We start from the raw sequence: 22,847 nt of genomic DNA on the forward strand, positions 1-22,847 counted from the left end.
GGGTCTAAGACCAAGAAGCAAGTGCAGCTGCTTCACATGTCTCTCTGCTCCGTGTGTCTCCTCTAGGCTCCTCCTGCTCTCCATCCTGCTTCCTCCCTCCCCAGCTTCTCCTTCTCCTGGAACCTACCTTTTCCCTGGGGACCCCCTCCCCATACAGTAGTACCTTGGGGACACCAACTTTCCCATAGGGCTGACTAACCACAGATGGCTTAAATCCTTCTGCAGTTGCCGGGTCTGTTGGCGGGCAGGGTGTTACAAAACGCTTGTCTCACTTTCCCTCAGCCAGTAAAAGAAAACAGTTTGAGAAGGAAAGTAGTTTAATTTGTTGGCAAACTGAGGAGGGCAGCAGACTCATAGTCTGTACTGCCCTGTTCTTTGTCACAGTGAAGAGTATTTATGCAAAGGCATTAAAAAAAAGAGGGAGAGATGGGCAGGGGTCAGCATGTCCTTTTTATGCAGGCATCTGGAGATTTCTGGGGAGATTGGCAAGACATGTGAAGAAACTGCTTGCTTCTAGGCCTCGACTTGCACCAAGAACTTGAGGGGACATGGAAGAAGACCTCTTTGTCTGGGGATCATTTAATAAGGTTAAAATCTAAGCCCCCACCCTTTGCCCAGCGGGAAGGTTTGGGAGGCTTGAATAGAAAAAGGGAATTGATAAGGTTGCTATGGGAATCAGGCCATAAGATTGGTCACTTTGACCTTGTAGAAGGAAGTAGGGTCAGGACACATTCTTTGTCAAAGGTCGATACCTAAGATCATACATCCCAGCACTAACTTGCCCAAACAAGTTATAAAAGGGAGCCCCAAATCCTTCACCCACAGACTTCTGTTTTCCCATTGCTTTTCTTAGCAGTGTATTTTAATAAGTCCCCCTTTTCTGTTCTTCAGAATGTTTTTGGTGAGTTTTTTCATCTCCGTGTCTCCTGCCTCATCTCGATATTTCTCCCACGACAGTCTTTTTTTAAATAAAGATTTATTTATTTATACAAGAACTGGGGTACAGGCCAGAGGCATGGGGTGTGAGAGGATTCACCAGAGACAGAGCGGGAAGCGACAGAGCGGGGAGCAGGACAGGCAGACTGACGAGCACACTGCTGGGGGGAGCAGCGGGTGAGACAGGAGAGGTCTGTTGCACTATGTGAGTATCGCCCTGGCCGGCTGGGAATCGAATCCGTGCTGCAAAGGCTACGGGCAGGCAGCTTCACAGCACTGCGCTCAACCCGCTGCGCCACCGGGGAGGCCCTCCCATGACATTTTTAACATATCTCTCTGTTCTGGGTGCTTCCTCCAGTCTTCTTTCTCCATCTCTCTCTGCTTGTTCTTCTTCTTTTTTTTTATTTTGTATTATACAAGAGTCAGGGTACAGTCCAGATGCGTGGGAGGGCGAGAGGATCCATCAGAGACAGAGTGGGGAGCAGAACAGGCAGACCAACTGAAACACACTGCTGAGGGGAGCAGTGGGCGAGACAGGAGAGGTCTGCTCTCCATGTGAGTTGCTCTGAGGCAGGCGGGGATTGAACCGGCTCTGCAGAGGCTGTGGACAGCCTCACAGCACAGTGCTGCGCTCAACTGCCTGCACCACCAGGGAGGCCCTTTCTCTGCTTCTTACCATGCTTGCTTCTCTGCTGTTTTTTTCCCAGTCCATTTCCCAGTCTTTACCCCCCAGCCCAGCTCTACCCTTCCTTGGAGGGGGACAGGAACCTGGAACCTCCCATTGCCCTGGGGATTATGCTGTTCTAACAGGAAATGTAAAAACTCTCTTGGCTAACCTTGAAGATTTTTCTTAAGATGAAAATACAGAAATTAGATTTAAAATTGTGTTCAAACAAATACTGTGTCCTTACTTTTGCAAATTCTCATCATTCAATTGGGTCATTAATATGAAAGATGCCTTTTTCTTATAAGAAAACATTTAATTTTTTTAAAATTAATTTTCTTACATTGTTGTTAATTTTTTGGATGATATTTGAATTCTCCCCTTGGGTGTAGTCGTTGTAGTTTTCCTACCATCACAGTACCGGTGATCCACCACCACAGTCCTTTGTGCTGTTCCCTCCCCTGTTTTGACCCCTCTCTCTCACTCTCCCCTGCTATATGCCTCTGATGCTGGTCAGCTTGAAAGGTTTGTCTTTTTCATGATCCTTTATTTGGATTGTCTATATTCCACACATAAGTAAAACCTTCTGCTATTTATCTTTTTTTCTCCTCACTTATTTTGCTTAATCCCTTCCAGCTCCATCCATGTTGCCGCAAATGCTAAGAGTTTATCTTTTTTAATCACTGAATAAGTACTCCAGTGTGTGTATACTACACCTTTTTTTAAAGATTTATTTATTTATGCATACAAGAGTATATACTTGAGGCCCATATAATGAAGTCATTATGTGAAACTCTCACTACTAATATTATCCATTTAAAAACATTTAGTTTAGGGCCTCCCCGGTGGCGCAGCGGTTGGCTGCTCCCCAGCCACCACAGGAGGGTCCCACATGGCACGCAGACCTCTCCTGCCGCCCGCTGCTCCCCTCAACAGTGCACTTTGGTCCTTCTGCCTGCTTTGCTCCCCGCTCTGGCTCTGGTGAATTCTCTCACCCTCCCGCACTTCTGACTATACCCAGTGCTTGTATAAATAAACAAATAAATAAATCTTAAAAAATAAATAAATAAAAACATTTAGTTTAAAGACTAATTAATACAAAGTAAAAATAAAAATCAACAAGCAACTGTGGACCAGAGACACCCTGTGGGCGGGGGGGCGGGGAGGATTAGGGTCAAAATAAGGGGGGGTGCAATTGTATGGGGAATATAACCAAAATGAAAATGCATACATTGTACAAAAATGAAAAATGATGTAAGAATTATATAAAATAAAATATTTTAAAAAAAAAAAAGTTCCCAGAAAAAAAAATTTAGTTTCCTTTTTCTTTCTAGCATGTGACCAGCAGTCAGCACAGATACTTGACCACACAGAACAGACGACAGAGGGCCACCTCGAGTTTGATGGAACGTTTCTTGCAGGACGTGCTGCGGCACCACCCACATCATTATCAAGAAAGCAGGTGAAGTAGCTTAGTGGAATGGTGATAGCGCTGGGCAATGTGGGTCACCTTGCTGGCAGGGGACCAAACTCAGGAGGCTGTGTATATTTGATTTGAATGCCATTTTCATTCCATAAATATTTTAAATTCCATACAAATCCCACATTGTTTATAAGCTTTCTAAATTCTAGTTTATTTTTAAAAATTTCTTCTTTTTCCCTCCCCTTGTCTCAGCACTGTAAGTTTTCTCTTATTATTTTAGATTTAATTAAAAATCAACTCATTATTTGTTATTTTTTTCTTGTCAACTTTCTTGGGAATTGGGTTGTTACTATATCTTCTTGAGTTATTTAATTAATTTGTGTTTGCTAATTCCTTTTTTAAATAGATGATTTAAAAGTGTGAAGTTTACATTTTTATCATATACCATAGATTTTGATATATTTTATATAATTTTAAGACTTTTTCTTTTTAACCTGTTATATAAATGTTTTCAACCTTTGATGGTTATATATTTTAAGGCCATTTTTTTTGTAAAATTAGCTTAAAATGACTAAGAATATCAATTGATTTAGTTAATTTTCAACACACACATATAAATACAATCAAAACTCAAAATATCTAGATGGTGATTCGTATTTTTTTTGATTTTGCTAATTTGTTGATTTTGGTTCTACCTTCTTTTTCTCTTTCCTTTCTTCTGTTTAGTCATAGCCAAATGTTACAAAATTAATTTTCAGAATGTTGTAATAGTATTTAAGACAAGTAGAGATAGTCTTCTATGGTTTTGAAAAAGTAGGGCAAGCAGTTATTGTGTTGAAATTTGATTAGAGTTCAGAAGTATAAAAAAGTATAGAATTTTTCCATGTCATAGTATTATTTTGATACCAGAGCTAACTTTCTTAGTTTACAAATGCCAACAATATTATAATTTAATTAAGATAATGATTTTATGGCAAATAAATAGTAATATTTATGACATGCTACAAAAATAGGTATATGTGGCTGACACATGTACAGATCTTCTCAGACAATTGTGGCATCTTTCAGATTGAAAAATATTTAATAAAGGTATTTTTATGTGTTAATCTAGCTCTATATTATCTATTTTTATTTTATTTATTTTTTTTTTTGTGGGACCCTCGCCCGCAGCCAGGGAATGAACTGGCGCTGTAGAGGCTGCGGGCAGCCTCGCAGCCCAGCGCTCAACCACTGTGCCACCAGGGGAGGCCCTGGATTATTTTTTAAGACTGTTTTAGATTTACAGAAAAATTGAGACTATATTACAGAGTGTTTCTCTATAACTCCTTATCCATTTTCCCTAGTGCTAATATCTTGCATTATTATGGTACATTTGTTGTAATTAATGAACCACTAATATAATACATTAACTGAATTCTAGTTTATTCAGATTTCCTTAGTTTTAACCTAATGTTTTTATCTGTCTCAGATTCCCTTCCAGAATAGTCATATTACATTAAGTTGTCATGTCTCCTTAGAGTCCTCTTGGCATTTAAAATTTTTTTTTTAAATAATAAATTTTATTTTTATATTCCCCATACAATTTTAATGGGCATTTCCACATTGTTCTTCATAGAGATTAAATGAATATATAATGTCACCAGATATTAAAGTGCTGTGTTATATAACACCTTTGCCAAAACAGTGTATTAAAATAATACTAGATAACATTTGTGAATGATATTTTGAAGATTAAAAAAAATGCTCATACATATAATAACTATTTTATTTCTCAAAACAATTTCATGAAGGAAAATAGTATTTTTTTTTTTTTGAGGAAGAAACTGAAACATACAAGGCTAAGTAACATGTCTTAAACATTTTGCTGTTTACCCTTCTGAGAACCGAAAAATGATACATAATTTTACTAGTTTTTCTCATGTTTGGGAGCCATTTGTCCTTATTTAGCAGCAATTGGTAGTGCTACCTGCTTCTTTTGCACTCATTATTATCTCTGAAATGTATATAGTATACAGCATGGTGTGATTGTCTTGAATCTCTGTCCTCTAAGAGTCTGGCACAGGATAGAAAGAAAGTACTTATATAGCCTTTATATGTCTTAAACTAATATTGTAATATCTCTATGGATTTTCCTTTTTAGATCAATACAAAATGAGAGACTTCCTGTATCACATTCTGAAGTGGTTCCTACTGACAGTGTTATTTCTGAAGAAATGTCTGAGAATGATGCTGGAGTCAGAAGAGAAATATCAGCCAAGCATTGTGAACCTAATGAGGAGTTATATTCCAGGCCTAGTAAATCTCAGGAATATATACAGGGTGTTTCAGTCCGACCATCAGTTATTCAAAAATTAGAGAAGGGACAACAGCAGCCCTTGAAGTTTGTTCATAAAATTGGGAGTGGTTTGAGTGAATTTCAGCAAGTAGGTATTGGTCAAACTGCAAATTATGGACAAAACTCAATATATTCCTCAGTGATTTCTCATGCTCCTGCTAGTTGTTTACCTGAAAATTCTTGTGTTAAACCACTCACAACTAATACTACTGAGTTATCACAAGCTGTCCATGTAGGTTCTATTAGCAAATGCGCCCCTGACAAAGTTGATGGATACTTTGAACAACTAGGCAGGAACTCTAAAAATCCTGTGCTGTCGTGTCATCTAGAAACTCCTTTTGTTTCATATCAGAAACCTAAGGAGTCAAATAGGAGATCTTTATGTATAAATTCAGATAAATTGATGATTCAGGGTAAAACTTTGACAACTGATTTTAAATTCCATGATGTAATGGGTACTAAAGGCGCCTTAAAATGTGAACCTTTTTCCAAATTAGTAGTAAACCCAACTGTAAGCCAAAATAAAACTGACATGCCCTCTGATAAAGGAGTCCCTGAAGATGCCATTCCAAAGTATCATGAGAAGCTTTCTAATATGGATCATACGAAAGAAGAAAAGCATTTGGTTTTTAACAAGTCAGCCTTTTTGGAACATAAGAGCTCAGTGAGTTCTGAAATGAAGTTTGGTTGTGGCTCTCTTCATTCAGCATCTGATCAACCTAAAGGGTTTGTGCAAGACATTTGGGAGGAAAGGCAAATTGACCAAGAATATAAGAACAATGAATTGAGAAGGTATGAAATGAGTTTTGATTATAATCCCTCTTTTCATTCACTGACTGACCAATCTAAAGTGATTGCTAAAGAAAGAAACCTTTCAAGTAAAGTACGTGCTGATTTGCAGTATAAGAAAAAGAAATGCTGTGATTTTGATAGCTCTCCTCAGGTGGCTTCTAACCAAATTCATGTAATTGTTAAAGAAACAAGTTTTCAGAAGGCAATGCCCATTAGCCTGGTTGATGAAAGTTATGAATCTAGTGATTCTGAGATGACTTTTAATTGTGATGCCTCACTTCAGTCAACTGAAGACTACCCCCAACAGCGTGCAAAAGTTGTAAGCCTTCCTGAGGAGGTGCACATTGACTTGGTTGATAAGGACTATGGATCTAGCAGCTCTGAAGTAAGTGCTGATACCTTTTACCCACTTCAGTCAGTGGTTCACCAAATCCCAGTGGTAGTCACAGAAACAAAACTTCAGAAGAAGGATCACATTGACTTGGTTGATAAGAATTATGGATCCAGTTGTTCTGAAACAAGTTTTGATGATTGCGTTCTTCTTCACTCAGTAGTTGACCATCCCCAACTGACTGTCAAAGAAGGAAACCTAAAGGATAGACATGTCTACCTGAAAAATGAGAATCAAAAACCCAGTAGTACTGCAGCACATCTTGATTATGATGTCTCTCTGAATACTGTGAATACTGTGACTGATGAACCTCAGAGGACCGGTGAAGGAATAAATCTTCTGAAAGAGAAAACTAATCTAGTGGATATAAACTGTGAATCATATGGCCCTGGAATGAATTCTCACACTGATGGTCAGTTAGTAGCTAACCATTTCCAAGAAGCTGTTAAAGAAGTAAACTCTGAAGAAGTAGCAACTAACTTGGCAAATAAGAGTGCTAAATCTAGCACTCTTTCTGACCTAAGTTTCAATTCTCATGATTTTCCTTACCAGCCAACAAATGATCAACCTCAAGGTGCTCTGGGTAAAATAAATGTGAAAGAGTCAAATGTTGACATGGAAGTTAAGAGCTGTGGGTGCTCCAGTTGTGACTTGACTTTTGATTCTGATCCCCCTTTTCTGTCAGTCACTGAGCGTTCTGAGCTAGATATTGAGGAAATAAGAAAAGAGTACATTAACCTCAAGGATAAGAACTGTGAATCAGATAGTTCTGAAATAACCTTTGATTCTGATATTATTCTTTGTTCAGTTGACCCACCTCAAGTAGCTGTTTATGAAGAAGAATCTCTTGATCTGAAAAATAAGAATAATGAATCCTGTAATTCTGAAATACCTTTTAATTCTGATACGCTTCTTTACTCAAGAACTGATCAGCCTAAAATAGATGTCGAAGAAATGTTTCAGAAGGAAGAGTATGCATACTTAGGACGAAAGAATGATGAACCCAGTGGTTCTAAAATAAATTTAGATTCTTATGTATCTCCTCCTGAAGTAGCTGTTCAAAAGCTACATCTTCAAAAAGAAGAGAAAGTTCACTTAGAAAATAAGGAAAATGAATCTAGTAGTTCTGAATTAAGTTTGGACTACGATATTTTTTATTCAATGGATGAACATTCTGAAGACCCCATTGAAGTAGAATGTCAGAAAGAAGAGCAGATACAATCAGAAAATAAGGATAATGAACCTAGTAATTCTGAAATCAATTTGAAATCAGATATTTCTCTTCATTTAGTGACTAATCACCCTGATGTAACTGTTAAAGAAAAAAATAACCAGAAGGAAGAACACATAATAGATAAAGGTAATGAATTAAGTACTTCTGAAATAAGTTTGGATTCTGATGTCCCTCTTTTATCAGTGACTCATAAACCTGAAGCAGTTATTAAAGAAATATGGCCTCAAAAAGAAAAGAGTGCTATTAGATTCCAAGATAAAAGTGCTGAATTTAGTGGTTCTAAAATAAACTTGTTTTCTGAACCTCATTATTCAGTGACAGAATCTCAAGTAGTTGGTAAAGAAATTAATGTTCAGAAAGAAGTGCATATTGTTGAAGAAAACAAGAGTGTTACATGTAGTGATTCTGAAATAATTTTAAATTCTGGTGTCCCTCCTTTAATGACTAAAAGACCTCAAATTGTTGTTTTGAAAGAAGACCATGTTGGCCCAGAAGAAAAAAGTTCTGAATCTAGAGGTTTAGAAATAAATTGGGATATTGCCTCTCCTCTTCATTCAGTAATTAACCAGCCTCAACGAAGCCTTTTGAAGGAAAAACATACTGACTTGGAAGATGCAAACAGTAAATTTAATGATTGTAAAATAAGTTTTTATATTGACAACCCTCCTAAACCATTGACTGAACATTTTCAGGAAGTGGCTAACAAGACAAACCTATGTAAGGAAAAGGATATTGACCTGAAAAATAATGTTGATGAAAATCATGGTTCTAAATTATTTAATTCTGATGTTTCTCTTCAGTTTGTGGCTGATCAACCTGAAGTAGCTGTTAAACGAATGAAACTTGAAAATGAAGGCCGTGTGTACTTGGAAGGAAAGAACAGCCAATACAGTAGTAGTGTAATGAGTTTGGATTCTGGTTTCTTGGTCCAGTCAGTAGTTGATCAGCCTCAAATAAACATTTTGCAGCAGGAACATACTGAGCTAGAAAGTAAACACAGTCAGTCTTTCAGTTCTGAAATAAGTTTTGGTTCTGATGACCCTGTTCAGTCAGTGGCTGACCAGCTTAGAGAAACTGTTAAAGAAATAAGCCTTTGGAAGGATGAAGCTGACATGGAAGGTAGGAGGGATGAATCTAAAGGTTTTGAAATTGTGTATGATTCTGGTGTCATCTTTCAGTCAACATCTGGTCGAACTGAAGAAGTCGTTAAGGAGATCAAACTTTGGAAGGAGCATGTTGACTTGGAAGATAAGATTGTCCAGCCTAGTGATTCAAAAATAAATTTTGATGGTAATGAACCTCTTCAGTTTTTGGCTAATGAAATTCACAAAGACATTACAGAAATAAATCTTGTGAGGGAGGGACATGTTTGTCTAGATGGAAAGGGCTATGAAACCAGTGATTCTGATGTAATTTATGTTTCAAATGTCCCTCTTCAATCAGTGGTTGAGCAACCTCATCTTTTAGAAGAGAAACATGCCAATAGGAAAGATGAGAGATGTGTTCCTTGTGGACCTGAAACAACTTTTGCTTCTGGTGATCATCTTCAGTCAGTGACTGACCATTTTCAAAAAGATGTTAAAGAAGTAAGTCTTTGGAAGGAAGATCATGTTTACCTGGGAGATAAGAGCTATAAACTAGGTGATTTTGAAGTAAGTTATGGCTCTGATAATCCTGTTCACTTTGTGGCTGATCAGTCTCTTGTCAGAGAAATAAATTTGCAAAAGAAAGCTCAGAATAACCTAAAAAGTAAAAACTATAAATCTATTATTTCTGAAATAAAATGTAATTCTGGGGTTTGTCTTCAGTTAAAAGTGGATGAACCTCAAGTGGGTTGCAAAGAAATTAACTTTCAGAAGGAAGAGCATCTTGACATGGAAGAAAAGACCAGTGAATCATGTGATTCTGATGTTCCTCTTCATATAGTAGTTGAACAACATGGAGTGTCAATCAAAGAACCAAATCTTCAAAAGATGTTATTTGTGGACCTGGTGACCAGTGATAATGATTGTGAAATAATTCCTGATTCTGATTCCACTTTTCAGCCAGTGATTGACTCACCTCAAATGACTGTTAAAGAAATGAGCTGTATAAATGCAGAAAGTTTCTGTTTAGAAGGTGAGAGCCATAACTATTACAGTTCTCCAGTAGGATATGTTTGTGAAGTTTCTTCTGGATCACTGATAAACCAATCTAGAGAAACTTTCAAAGTAGTAAACCAGAAGAAAGACTATATTATTCTCCAAGAGTCAAACTGTGCGTCTTATGGATCTGAAATAAATTTTCAAGTTGATGCCTCTCTTCAGTCCTTGACTTATCCGTCACATGGACCTGATAAAAAAATGGTGAAATATATAGCCCTAGAAGATAGGAGCTGTGATTCTAGTAGTCCTAAAAAATTTTTTAAATGGGAAGATGCTCCTCAGTCAGTGGTTCACCAACTACAGAAAACTGACAAAGTCAGTTTTCAGAAAGATCTGGAAAATACTGACCTAAAAGATAAGAACTGTAAATCTAGTGTTTCTGCAATGGATTGGAATCCTTCTCCTGAGTCAACAATCCATCAAATGATTGATAAAGACAATTTTTTGAAGTTAAAACGTAAAAATATAGAACTCATGAGCTGTGAATCTTGTTCTGGGAGGAATATTCAGTGTGATCCGTCTTTTCATTCAGACACTGACCAGCTTCACCAAGCTGTTAATAAAACAGATGTATCAAAGAAGATGTATTCAGGATGGAAAGAAAAGAACTATGATTCCCATTCAAACTCTGTTCCCGTGGTTGATTCTGTAGTGAACCCAGGAAAAACAGGAGGAAGAGGAGCCATACAAAATAATCTTGATGAACCAGTTCTTGAAGCTTTGCCTCATGTACCCCCTTCATTTGTGGGGAAAACGTGGTCTCAAATAATGACAGAGGAAGATATAAAAATTAGTGCTCTTGTGAAGGAATTCCGGGAAGGTCGTTTCCACTGTTACTTTGATGATGACTGTGAGACCAGGAAAATTAAAAAAAAAAAATTGAGTAACGGGGAAAAGGTTACCTGGGCTGATATAAATCAGGAGACTACATCAATTCAAGTTTTCTCAGACTATGATTATCATACAGGAGGTATTTCAGATATTGATGACTTTTCAGTGGCCTTAGATAAATTTAGTCATTATTGTGAATTGAAAATGCCTTATGAACAACCATGGCGAGGAGCATCTCGATGCCAGGCTGTAAAAGTCAGCCATGGAACTCAAACCAATGTCATGAGTCACCCAGGGACAGAAATAATTGGGCAAGAGGAGGAAGACTTAACAATGAGGAAGCATTCACAGAGGGACAGAGAAAAGAAAATGAAAGTGCAAATTGGAATACTTGAATCTCCGGAATTGGGTACTCATGTTCTGAAGCCTTTGCAACCCAACGCCTTACTCTGTGTTGTTTCTTCAAATATGTTTAAGCTGCAGGAAGGTGATAAATCCTTCAGCCTCCCTAAAAAGAGGCCCCATAGTCAGACAAATAATTGCAGCTTTAACATAGAGTACGGATATAAACAGAATTCCTTGAGTTCTCCCGACCCATTGAATAGGCAAACTGAAAGTAATCCTCCTTTGAATATAGTAGTACCAGAATATGAGAGAGAGGACCGGATTAACACTGATTTTGATGGGAGTGACCTAAATGTAGAAGATGGCAATGTCGATTTGCAAAGCTTTGTGAGAAATGAATCAGTGGCATGTGAGTGGGCCAGTGGATCTTCTGTGTCTCTGGAAGAGGCAGAGATTTTGAATTCTAGTGCAGCTCCCAGGGAAAGTAATTTCCAGTTAACTCTTCCCAATTATGATGTTGCCAAAATCTCTCCAAAATTGGTTACAAAGAAGTCTTTAGAAAGTAAAAAGAAGATTCGGAGAAGGAAGGTGACAACTAATAATATGCCAGGTTTTTCTAAAATGGTTCATAAACCAATTATTCTCCAGCAAAAAAAGGGAATTGCTACAGAAAAACAGTCGATTTGGATTCGGACAAAACTAAGTGATATAATTCGAAAGTATGCTTCCAAATTCTCTGTCTTTTTGCGTCACAAGTACCAATCAAGAAACATCTTTATTAGAATGCACCTTAAGAAAAGAGCTGATGTCAGGAGGTTAAAGAAGGCCAAGATACCAGCCAGGATACTTTCTGGCTCCTCGGTTCCATCTGCTAGTCCTGAAGAGCACCTGGTGGGAGCTATTGCAAGCTCCTCTCCCAAGCAACCTGTGCAGGCTTCACCCAACCTTGTGCAACGTAAGAGGAAGAGGAATGGTAAGGGAAAATGCCGTAGGAAAAAACCAAGGAAGCCCTTTAAACCTGTTAAGGTATATGCTTTAAGAAGTATGTGTTCTGTGGTGCCATGTTCTGATAGAATGGGCACGAGGCTATCAACTAAATTTAAGGTAAACGCAAAATCTTTGTTTTAATGCTAGTTGACGATTCAGTGGGTCAGTGGAATGTATTTAGTACTTTCTTTAGTGCACATAGCTCTCCATCTTTGTTGGGAAAATTAATATTTAGCTATAGATGATATTTTTCAGAACTTTTATATTTATTTAAGATTAGTGTTGAAGATTTTTATTTTTTAAGATTCGCAAGCACCTTTTGTCCATTTACTGTAGAAGAGTTTCATTTTAATTTATATCACATAATTTGGTACAGTATATGTACAATTTTGTCCCTCAAATCATATCCCTCTTAATTTATTCTTCATGATTGTATCTCATATATCAGCAGGCTATAACATTGCAGTTGTAAACATGGCAAACATTTTTACTTTTTAAAAATTGCTGTAAATGAATACATACTTACGGTCTCTTTCAGAGTGGTATTGTCAATACTGTATTCTAATCAGATAATAAAAAAGAGGAAACATAAATTACCTCAAATTTTGAGAGGGATTGACTGAAATAATCACAAAATACAATTTATCTTTCTTTAAAAAAAATATTGCCGAGAATAAGATTCCATAATCTTTAATCCAGTTTTGAAAAACTGCCTGGTAATTTTATTTACATACACAAACTCTCTAATGCATTTAAATTGGATCTGCAGGTCTCTAATGCTCATTTGGACACACACACACACTTAAAATCTCTGCGGTGTTTCTTTAGTGTTACTAGATCCTAAGGAGAAAATGAACTTGCCAGTGTGATTATGCTTTTTTTTAAACCACTTTTACTTTCTTTTCACCTGAAGGGTTGGTGGTTTAATATGAAAGTCCAGGTTATTTTATAACCTTGTTTCTTAAGCTATCTTAGATATTACCATATCATTTTTAATAGCTTGAACTGAAATTATTGGATTGGTAATTTGGGCAGATCTTTATTGTTATTAAGAAATTATTTATAGTCAGTATTTTTTTTAAAGATTTATTTTTTATTTATTTATGCATACAAGAACTGGAGTGTAGGCCAGAGGTGCGGGGCCTGAGAGAATTCACCAGAGACAAAGTGGGGAGTAGAACAGGCAGATCTATTGGAATATACTGCTGAGGGGAGCACCAGGTGAGACAGGAAAGGTCTGCTGTGCCATGCAGGTTGGTTCCCTGGCCAGGGATCGAACTCATGGCACTCTTGCTGCAGTGGCTAGTAACAGCTTGATAGCACTGAGACTCTAACCCCTGCGCCACTAGGGAGGCCCTATAGTAAGTATTCTAAAAGATCAAATAAAGCTTAGACCCACTTTGCAAGCGGAAAACCATGATTTGTATGTTAGTTTGGCTTTCCTTAAACTTGCTAACTGATTTTAATAGTTCAAATAAAAGATGTTAAAAAGATAGAGTTTAGGCTTGAGGTTAATCTCTTAATCCAGTAACACTGGATCCTTTTCTATCATTAATGTTAAAGGTAAATATAAAGATTAGCTATATTGTCTTACTTCTGTATTTTATTGACACTAAATCAGATAATTTCAGGCTAAAAATATTTTAGAATTAATGAAATATAGTATAACAGTTGGTTTCTAACTGGAGCTTTATTTCAGGAGACATTATTTAACCTATTGGTGTTTTGATGGTATGTTGTGATTTCTTCTAGATTTTAAACAGTATTTATATTGAAAATAATAGACACATGTTTGTGTTTCTGGCTGCAAAGCAACTCCAACCTTCTTTCATATACAGAGCTTTTAAGTTCCTTTCTGAAAATATCACATTGGAATACTAGTTTAAAATAATCCTCCAATTTTGGGAAGAAAACTGTCCTACAAATTATGGTAACAGCAGCTAATTTATAAGAAATATTCTATATGTGGGTATTATTGTCTTCCTATGAAGTAGACACATAATTCCCTTAAGTATTGTTAGTAGACATAGTGTAAGCTTTTAGTGTAAGGAGATCATGTGGAAATAATATAGTAAGTAATTATGTAACCATACATTGTGGTACCTCCATGCAGAGAGGACACTTTGGTAATTCAAATGAAAACAAAATCAAAAAAATTTACCATTTTCACTGTAGAAACATTTCTTAGTACCATTTTTGAAAGAGGTTTGTATTTAAAATTGATATTACTATACTATACTATAATACTATAGTATATTACTATACTATAATACATTACTGATTATTTTTTGTAAACATTTTGGAAATGTTTACCAAGTTCTTGTAATCATTATTATTTTACACAAACTTGAAAACTTGAAGTTGTAAAAATTATAATTTAAATTAAATTAGAAATGAAATTTGCTCAAAATTTGGTAGGATATAAGATGCGATCCTTTGTCAAAATATACTTTGACTTAATTTGCAGATTAGATAAAATTATGTTTTTTTGTGGAATCAAGAATGCACCAAATTCTTTTTATAGTAAAATAATTAAAATACAATCATAAGGAATATTTTATTAATCTTGTTCATATCTTGCATTTATTTTTATTATATTTGGCCCAAGTTATACAGTACGTGGACGATATTTTATAAATGTGCTTTGCGTTTGTGCATTTAAATTGTGTGTAACTGGGACTCCAAAGTGACTTTTTTTTTTTTTGTAAAGAGAAGCTATATTTAAATATTAAAAAATTCTATATTTCCATGTATAACAAATGTGAAGACTAATGTATTTTTTATAATGCAATTTAAAGAGTAAATTTGTTTTTGAAGATAGTAAGATTAGAATGATCAGATATTGAAATCTGTCACTTTTTTCTCATATTAAGAACTTTCGGGAGAAATACTTAAGGGATTTGAGAATACTGAAACAAATTTATTTTGTAAGTGGTCTTAGACATAACTAGAGAATATAAATGGTGATGCTGGTGAAAAATAGTTTAACCAAAGATAGACATTTTTTGTTTTCAAAGAATTAAACAAACAATTGTTTAACTTGAATCCTTTATAGAGAAACAAACAGAAAAAAGAATCAGATAAAATAGCTATATGTCTGGAGTGGAGGTTAGTGGCTTTTCACTTTGTAGGTAACTGTGCTGGAGGAGAAAATGAACAGGATTGAGTTCAGGAGGCAGTATCTATAGCATCATTTGACACTTACTGGGAAGAGGGAACTTCGTTGCCTCGAACGCTATAGCATATGTTATGAAGGACAAAATATGGGAGAGTCTTTGTATGTCAGTGAAGTAGGTGCCTTTGACCTCAGAGTATTGACTTATAGGTTATTTTGGCCTGGGGTTGTATTATTAAGGTGAACAGCAGCCTACTCTATAATAAAAACTAGACTAAAAACATAAGATGGAAATCCATTCTCAATAAAGGACTCATATAGAAAGAAAATGTGGAAATTACTGAAAACTCATTTAATTATGGAATTACACATCAAAATGTCAATTTAAGAAGAGAGGCTGAGGATGAGTCTCAGCATTTCTTTATACTGTGTTTAGACACTAACTATTAGGGAAATAACACTATTTATTAAGTTTCTTATGTTTTTCTTAATACCTTATATGTGTCTTTAATAAATTCTCCCACTGCATTTAAAATGATTTACCTTGATTAAGAAATTGATCTGGGATGAACTATAGTTTGTTCTTGAATCTTTAAATATGAACTTATGCCTTTTTCCTGTGTTTATAATTTATTACATGTTGCCTTTTTACATGTTTTTATTTTCTAAAATAGTAAAGCTGGACTTGTGTGTTTGAGGTGTGTGTGTATACCTCGAGCATTTTTCTGAGCTTTTGACCTGCTTTATCTCATTTGATCTTCAAAGTGCCCTTATGAGTTAGGCATTATAATTGTCACCAAATGGCAGATGAGAAAATTAAGTTGCATAGATCCTCAGTGTAGGGATTACAATTGAGTTATTTACTATAATCACATGGAGACAACAATTAATCCCCATTCCTGTTCAGGACACTGCTAGTCTTTGTAGTTTAACCTTTTATGGACATTTTCATAAGTGGGATCATACACTATGTGGTCTTTGTCTGGTTTCTTTCATTTTTGATGTTTCTGAGGGTCATTCATGTTGTAATGTGTATCAGTATTTTTTCCTTTTTGTTGATGAATAATATTTGTAGTTAGTTTTTATTGAAGCTGGTAATAGTACCCTGGTCTTCTAATCATAAATGATAAAAACTCTTAGGCTTGAGGCTAGTTGTTCTTTTATGTCTCTCATACCTGTGACCTTGATGACTACTGTGATTCCAAGGCCAGTTAGCCTTTGTGAGTGCTTTTATTCCGTACTTGAATGCTTATGCGTTCTTACTCTTACTCCCTTTACTGCCCATCTTACTATTCCTGTCACTGTGCTCTGTGAATCCTCATTTTCAGTGTCAACACGTTACACTGTGTTCTTCATCTTTTCATAATAGATTGCTTGCAGGTAACCAACTGAGAATCATATCCAAGTTGTCCATTATTGTAGTCTACATGGGCTATAGAGCCAGAAGTGTTGATGGTACTGGTCATTGTAAACATTCTTTTTAAAAGTTATTCTCCTATGTAACCACAATACTTGTCATCAAAATGATGAAATCAATGTGATATGCTATAACCCTCCATGTCACAGACTTCGTTTGGATTTTACAGGTTATTCCACCATGTCCTCTGTAGGTTCAGGATTCATATGGAGCAGTTCCTCAGCCTTTCTTTGCTTTTGTAACTTGACATTTTGAAGTGTACAAACCAGTTTCTTTGTGGAATGTCCCTCAGTTTGATCTTGTCTGATGTTTCTTTATAATTAATGCTGTTTGTGAATACAGAAATGTTGTGGAGTTCTCAGTGTTTTGTAATAGGAGTCATGTGCTGTCAGTTTGAATAAATGTGGTGATTGAAGAAATTCTGTCTTGGTTCTTATTTTGAAGGAAAAACTAATTATCTGAAATGGATGCTATCTTAGAGGGCAAGTTATCAACAAATAGTTACTTTTTTTCACAACTGAATTTTGATGTCGTTATTAATAATTTTATCTGTTTATATTATCTAACTCATCTTAGGTAAGATTATGGCTTATTCATATACATTTAGTAAATATTACTTACACTGTGTAGGCCAGAGGTGCGGGGGTGCTGAGAGGATTCATCAGAGACAGAGTGGGGAGCAGAACAGGAGGATTGACTGAAATACACTGTTACTATTATATGATATTTTGGGATCTCTATGTCTACTATAATATGTGTTTTTCCTGCTTAGCCCTTAGCATGCATAATTTGGGAATATATATTTATTGTCTGCCCATCTTCCCCACTGACTTGGAGACTCAGGACAAAATTTGACCTTCCAGAGATATAAATTGGAACAAAAGAGAAATATTTTAATAGCCTGGCCAGGTATTTGTGGAGACTCGTCTTTGAAATTACACCAAAAATCTGACAAGCGGTAATTTCTTTAAGCATGGTTGCAATGTAGAATCTAAAATCATGCCAGTGATCTTTTTATACTTTGTTTTATTAAAATCCATTGGTTTAACTTGCACTTTGACTGGATCTTTAACCCATAACTTTTGTAATATCATTCATTGGTAATTTACAAAACACCATTTCCTGAATTGGCCGGTCTTTCAAATGTTACCACACTTTGAAACCATAGTGGTTGGGTGAAACCAAATGGAGCTATGTCAACCATTTTCCTGTTTCAGTGATTTTTCCCTGTTTCTGCATATCTTGCAAAAACAGCAGGACTTGACCATATATTGTGTAATTAGAATGAGACAATGGAACAGAAATACCCAAACTCAGTTAAAACAATACAGCAGTTTTCTCAAGTTGACAGTTGTGTTTCAGAGCACAGGTACGGAAGAGCATTTGCAGTCCTTGAGGTGACATCTCTGAGCTGCCTGGGACAAAACTTTTCATAAAAAAGGGAACCAAAGTATCAGGCTCATGGGTAAGCAAACAACATTTAGAAGTGAGGGGTGCTCAGTTTTCTTGCAGTTCTGAACCCAAATTCAAATTACACCATGATTCAGTAGAAAGCAACAAATTAGACTCTGCCAACTTACATTTTTCTATACTTTCTTTGTTCCCCAAACCCTTAAATACTGCCCAAATTCCTGCCCTCAGCAAGACAGATTTGAAGCATGCCTCCTGCATTCTTGTCAGTCAACGTGCAGTCACTGACTTCTTTCAAAGTCAGCGTCATAATGATTAGGCTTCTATGTACAACGAGCAGTGAGCCCCTTGCTTTGTGAGAATAGGTGATATAAAGAAATTACATTTGTTTATATGACTATCAATTTCATCAGTAAAATCTAGGTATTAGTAAATGGTTAATCTCATAGTACTGGACAAAAATTTATTAAATTCCTAATTTTTATTTGAAAGCTTGCATTTTAACATTGGTGGCAATATTGTTAGTTGCTTCCTTGAAATTATAGACTTCATTTATTTTCAGTAAGATGTCTACCAAATCTCCAAATCTCAATAAATGTATGTTGCCTGTCAGCTGTTCTTTCAAATAGTGTTACATGAGAAAGCAACTAGTCTGGTCTGCAAATTCCACTGCACAAATGTTCTTCCTGGAGATAATATTTTACTTTATTATACAGTAGAATTTCCTTATGTGCACTTTCCATTTTGTCTAACACAATATTTGAAAGACAAACACTCAACCATCCAGATTTAATAGAACCATTAATTTTTATTGCTTAATTAAGGGCATTCTTAAGTGAAAAATTTTTTTCAGTTAAGTGCCTTTGGTAAAAAATACAAGGACCCCCTAGAACAGTTTGGTGCCATTATCTTGATATGTACTTAGGTGCCAGCAGTGATACTGAAAACGGTGACACAGCTTATTCATCCAGACAACCCCTTTTCAAAAATTAATAGCCTTCTATATTCCAGTCAGTGTATTTGATCTAATAGAAAAATATGAATGGTTGCTAAATCTTAGTGTTGGAATTAACTAAATGCTTAACAAGAGTTCAACAATATAGTGATATAAGAAAATGGAAACATGGTACAAGACTACATATATATACATACATATTCAATATTTCATTCATTCACTATTGTGTTTTACTACCACTAGGAATGTTAATGCTGTGGGGTAAAAATATTCAAATAATGCCTATATAATATTATGAAATAAATATTTTATGGAATGGACCTCCTGAAAGGGTCTCCCACATACCCTGGGGTTGACAGGCCCTAGGTTATGCTTTGAGAATTGCTACCTTAGAGCATCTTCTCCTCCCACCCCATGTAATACTCCTAGGAGATTTAAGCTCTCATCCTCTGCCAAGGACCCCTAATAGTGGAAGTAGGGGGGCTGCAAACTTCAAAATTTGATATTGAAGTCAGGTATGGGACAAAGAAGCTTTAACCTGTTTAATCTACAAACTACTTATCTTACATGTTTCTTTATTTATATCACTTGGCTCATATGGTTTATATTATAATCTACAGCAGTAATAAAATTTTATGAATATTTTATAGTTGGTATGAAATAGATTGATGAGCTAAAGACACTCTTTCAGCTTGACAAATGAAGCTATTCAGTTTCTATACAAGTCTAGATGGTTGAAAGATAAAAGTAACTTATTTTAAAAAATTTATTTATTTATGCATACAAGAACTGGGGTACAGGTCAGAGGTATGGGAGGGTGGTGAGAGGATTCACCAGAGACAGTGTAGGGAACAGGCAGACTGACTGAAATACACTGCTGAGGAGAGCAGCGGGCAAGTCTACCTCTCCAGCAGGCACAGCAGGAGAGGTCTGCTGTGCCATATGGGCAGTTCCATGTCTGGGGATCGAACTCTTGCTGCAGTGGCTGCGATTAGCTTCATAGGTTGCGTCTTAACCCTTTGCACCACCAGGGAGGCCCCGAAAGATAAAAGTCACTTTAAGAGCAAAGAACAGGGTAGAAATCAGTTTTGGTGTCTCATATTGGTAAAGTCCATTTTTATATTCCAAAATTACTTATCATTATACCAGAATCTGAAAGGATAACATTTTCAATACAAAGTCTATTTCCATGGGTTGCTGTTCAAATTGGATAGCATTTATTGATAAGCAACTTCACAGTATATAGAAAACCTTGTTTGTTTTTTTTGGGGGGTGGTTGAAATATTTTATTTTTAACTCAGAAAACATGAAGGACAGAGAGTATCTGTGGTCGCCTGAGAACAGGACTGACTCCCAAGGGGGAAAACAGAGGTGATGGACTGTGGATATCTTCATTGGTTACACACCCAGCAGACCCGACTCTAAAGGGTGATTTTACAAAATACAGATGATGTTTTTGAAAGAGTAAAGTGTCAGAAACTAACCCTATGTAAAAAAAATTGGGGTTTGGGTGGGGGTGTCAAAATAAAAATAGGGCCTATGGCTCTTTTTCTTTTTGTAGATAGTAAAAATTCCTCGGATATACAGAAGCGAACAGTAAAATATGAGTTATTATCAACATACAAAATGTTTTAAGAAAAATACGCTTTTACAGAAGAAATAATTCCTGTACCCAATAATGTGGCTTGGAATTTTTTTCTGGGGATGAAAGTGTTGGAAATGCTTTATTTAAATATCACAAGTCTAAGAGAATAAGTAAGGCATTAGCATAGTTTCAAGACTAGTCCCACAAAATTTTACTGTAAAAATATGTCCAGTTCTTTAATAAGAGAATCTTATTTGCTTACAGTTTAAAAAATGGAATTTGGACAGTCAAAACAGGTTTTTTTGAAGTACAAAAAAGCAAATGTAACATGCTTCCCACAAACTCTGTACTAGCAAAAGGTCAACCAAGCAGTTTACAAGAATTTCAAAATATACATACATGAATTTACACAACTGATGTCGTAAGCTCTTCAAAATCGACCTATAAACTAAAAACCCAAACTATCTTTGCCTCTAGAGCCTCCCGCTGCGTTTTGCTTAGTACAGCGGCTCTCCCCGCCCCTCCGCTGCAGGGAGAGGCTGCTGTCTGGGTTACTCTCCTTTTGGCCTCGAGGGTAGGGGCATCAGAGGTTCCGGAGCTGGGGAGAAAGAATGGAAACATCACTGAGGGGAGGCTCGAGGCGCAGGAGTGCGCTCCCTCCGCAGTGTGGAGTTGATCTGGAGGGCCCTCAGCAGCAGGCTGATTATTTATTTATTTATTACTTAAATTTTATTTTTATATTCCCCTTACAATTACAACCCCCCTATTTTGACCCCAATCCCTCCTTTCCCTGCCCCCCCCATCCCCCATAGTGTGTCTCTGGTTCATAGTTGTTTGTTGATTTTGATTTTTTCATTCTTATAGTTATTCTTTTTCCTGGTCCCTTATTTAGGTTTTCTAGATTCCTGCTATGAGTGAGACCATCCGGTATTTTTCTTTTTCTTTCTGGCTTATTTCGCTGAGCATGATCCCTTCCAGCTCCATCCATGTTGCTGCAAATTGCATGTGTTTATCTTTTGGCCCAGCAGGCTGATTTTTAAAGCACTTTTTTTTTTGGTTTCAGACTCTGCTTTGTCATCACTTGCATCATTGTTATTCTCTTCCTCATCATCTTCCCTCTTCTCTTTAAGCATTTTCAGATATTTGCTAGCTAAAATCTTCTTTGGTAATATATCTGCAAGAAACTGGAAAGTTTCCGATTCCTCTGCAGTATGTGATAGGTCATTGTAAGTGAGAGCTTTCTTTTCTTTTCCACTGCCATGTCTGCAGGAGTAGGTGGCTGGATATTGAACAAAGAGTTCTGGAAGGGAGACAACCTTGTATTTTTTTAAACTTGTCTTTCAGTTTAGGCTAATTTCAGTAAAAGCATCAACAAAATCGAAAAGGTGATATGTAGGTGGGGAATTACAAATATTTTTTAATGGTCGTGAGGATTACAAAAATTTTTCTGTTTCTTCATGTGATATGAAAATATTTGCTTTGTTCTAATAGTAGTCAGTGAGGGGGGGAACCCCACAGATAGTACTTTTTTAAGGGAAACCAAGTGTGGTATACAGTTGCCTTGAGAGAGAAATTGGCTAAGTTTGAGTGAATCCCTGCTAAGGTGTCTTCTAGATAAAGTGCTATGATCCAAAAAATTAAAAAAATCTCCTTGTCAGGAAACTTATTGGACGCAGTGATACTGAAAATGGTGACACAGCTTATTCATCCAGACAACCCCTATTTTAAAATTAATAGCCTTCTACATTCCAGTCAGTATATTTGATCTAATAGAAAAATATGAATGGTTGCTAAATCTTAGTGTTGGAATTAGCCAAATGCTTAACAAGAGTTCAGCAATATAGTGATATAAAAAAAAATGGAAGCATGGTACAAGACTAAATATATGTACCTACATATTCAATATTTCATTCATTTATTCAGCAATTATTTATTGCTCATTGCTTTTGTGCTAGGCTCTGAGCCAGTGGCAACCTCTGAGCAGTAGATGGTGCTCATAACCAACTTGGTGGTAGAAGGTGGAGCTTTCAGCCTCTCCCCAGTGAGGACTGGTGGGAAATAGGAGTGGAACTGGGACATTTGGCAGCAAAACTGCTGGGGCTTTGGCAGTTGTATTTCTGGGCCTTTGGTGTTTAAACTGCTGGCGAGGAGAGGTGTCTGTGGAGAAGCCACTGACATGCTAGGTGTGGCTTCAGCTTGGACCTTAGTCTCTGTTCAGCAAATGCTATCTGGGGTAGGACAGATGGCACCTGGCCACATGCCCGCCCACAAATAATTCTTTCT

General features: G+C 36.4%; 1 protein-coding gene across 2 annotated transcripts in view; it reads left to right on the forward strand.

Moving 5' to 3' along the window:
- ZDBF2 (zinc finger DBF-type containing 2) overlaps positions 1 to 14,282 on the forward strand; it is a 33,506-nt gene extending 19,224 nt beyond the window's left edge. For both annotated transcript variants that reach the window (XM_037523916.2, XM_037523917.2), the window contains exons 5-6: positions 2,935 to 3,062; positions 5,164 to 14,282. In XM_037523916.2, the coding sequence (XP_037379813.1) occupies positions 2,935 to 3,062; positions 5,164 to 12,223 (7,188 nt within the window). In that variant the 3' untranslated portion in view covers positions 12,224 to 14,282. The remainder of the gene's footprint in view (positions 1 to 2,934; positions 3,063 to 5,163) is intronic.
- Positions 14,283 to 22,847: the final 8,565 nt, after the last annotated feature.

This window comes from Talpa occidentalis, unplaced genomic scaffold, assembly GCF_014898055.3.
Source record: "Talpa occidentalis isolate TD23 unplaced genomic scaffold, MPIMG_talOcc4v2.1 talOcc4.3, whole genome shotgun sequence".
NCBI lineage: Eukaryota > Metazoa > Chordata > Mammalia > Eulipotyphla > Talpidae > Talpa > Talpa occidentalis.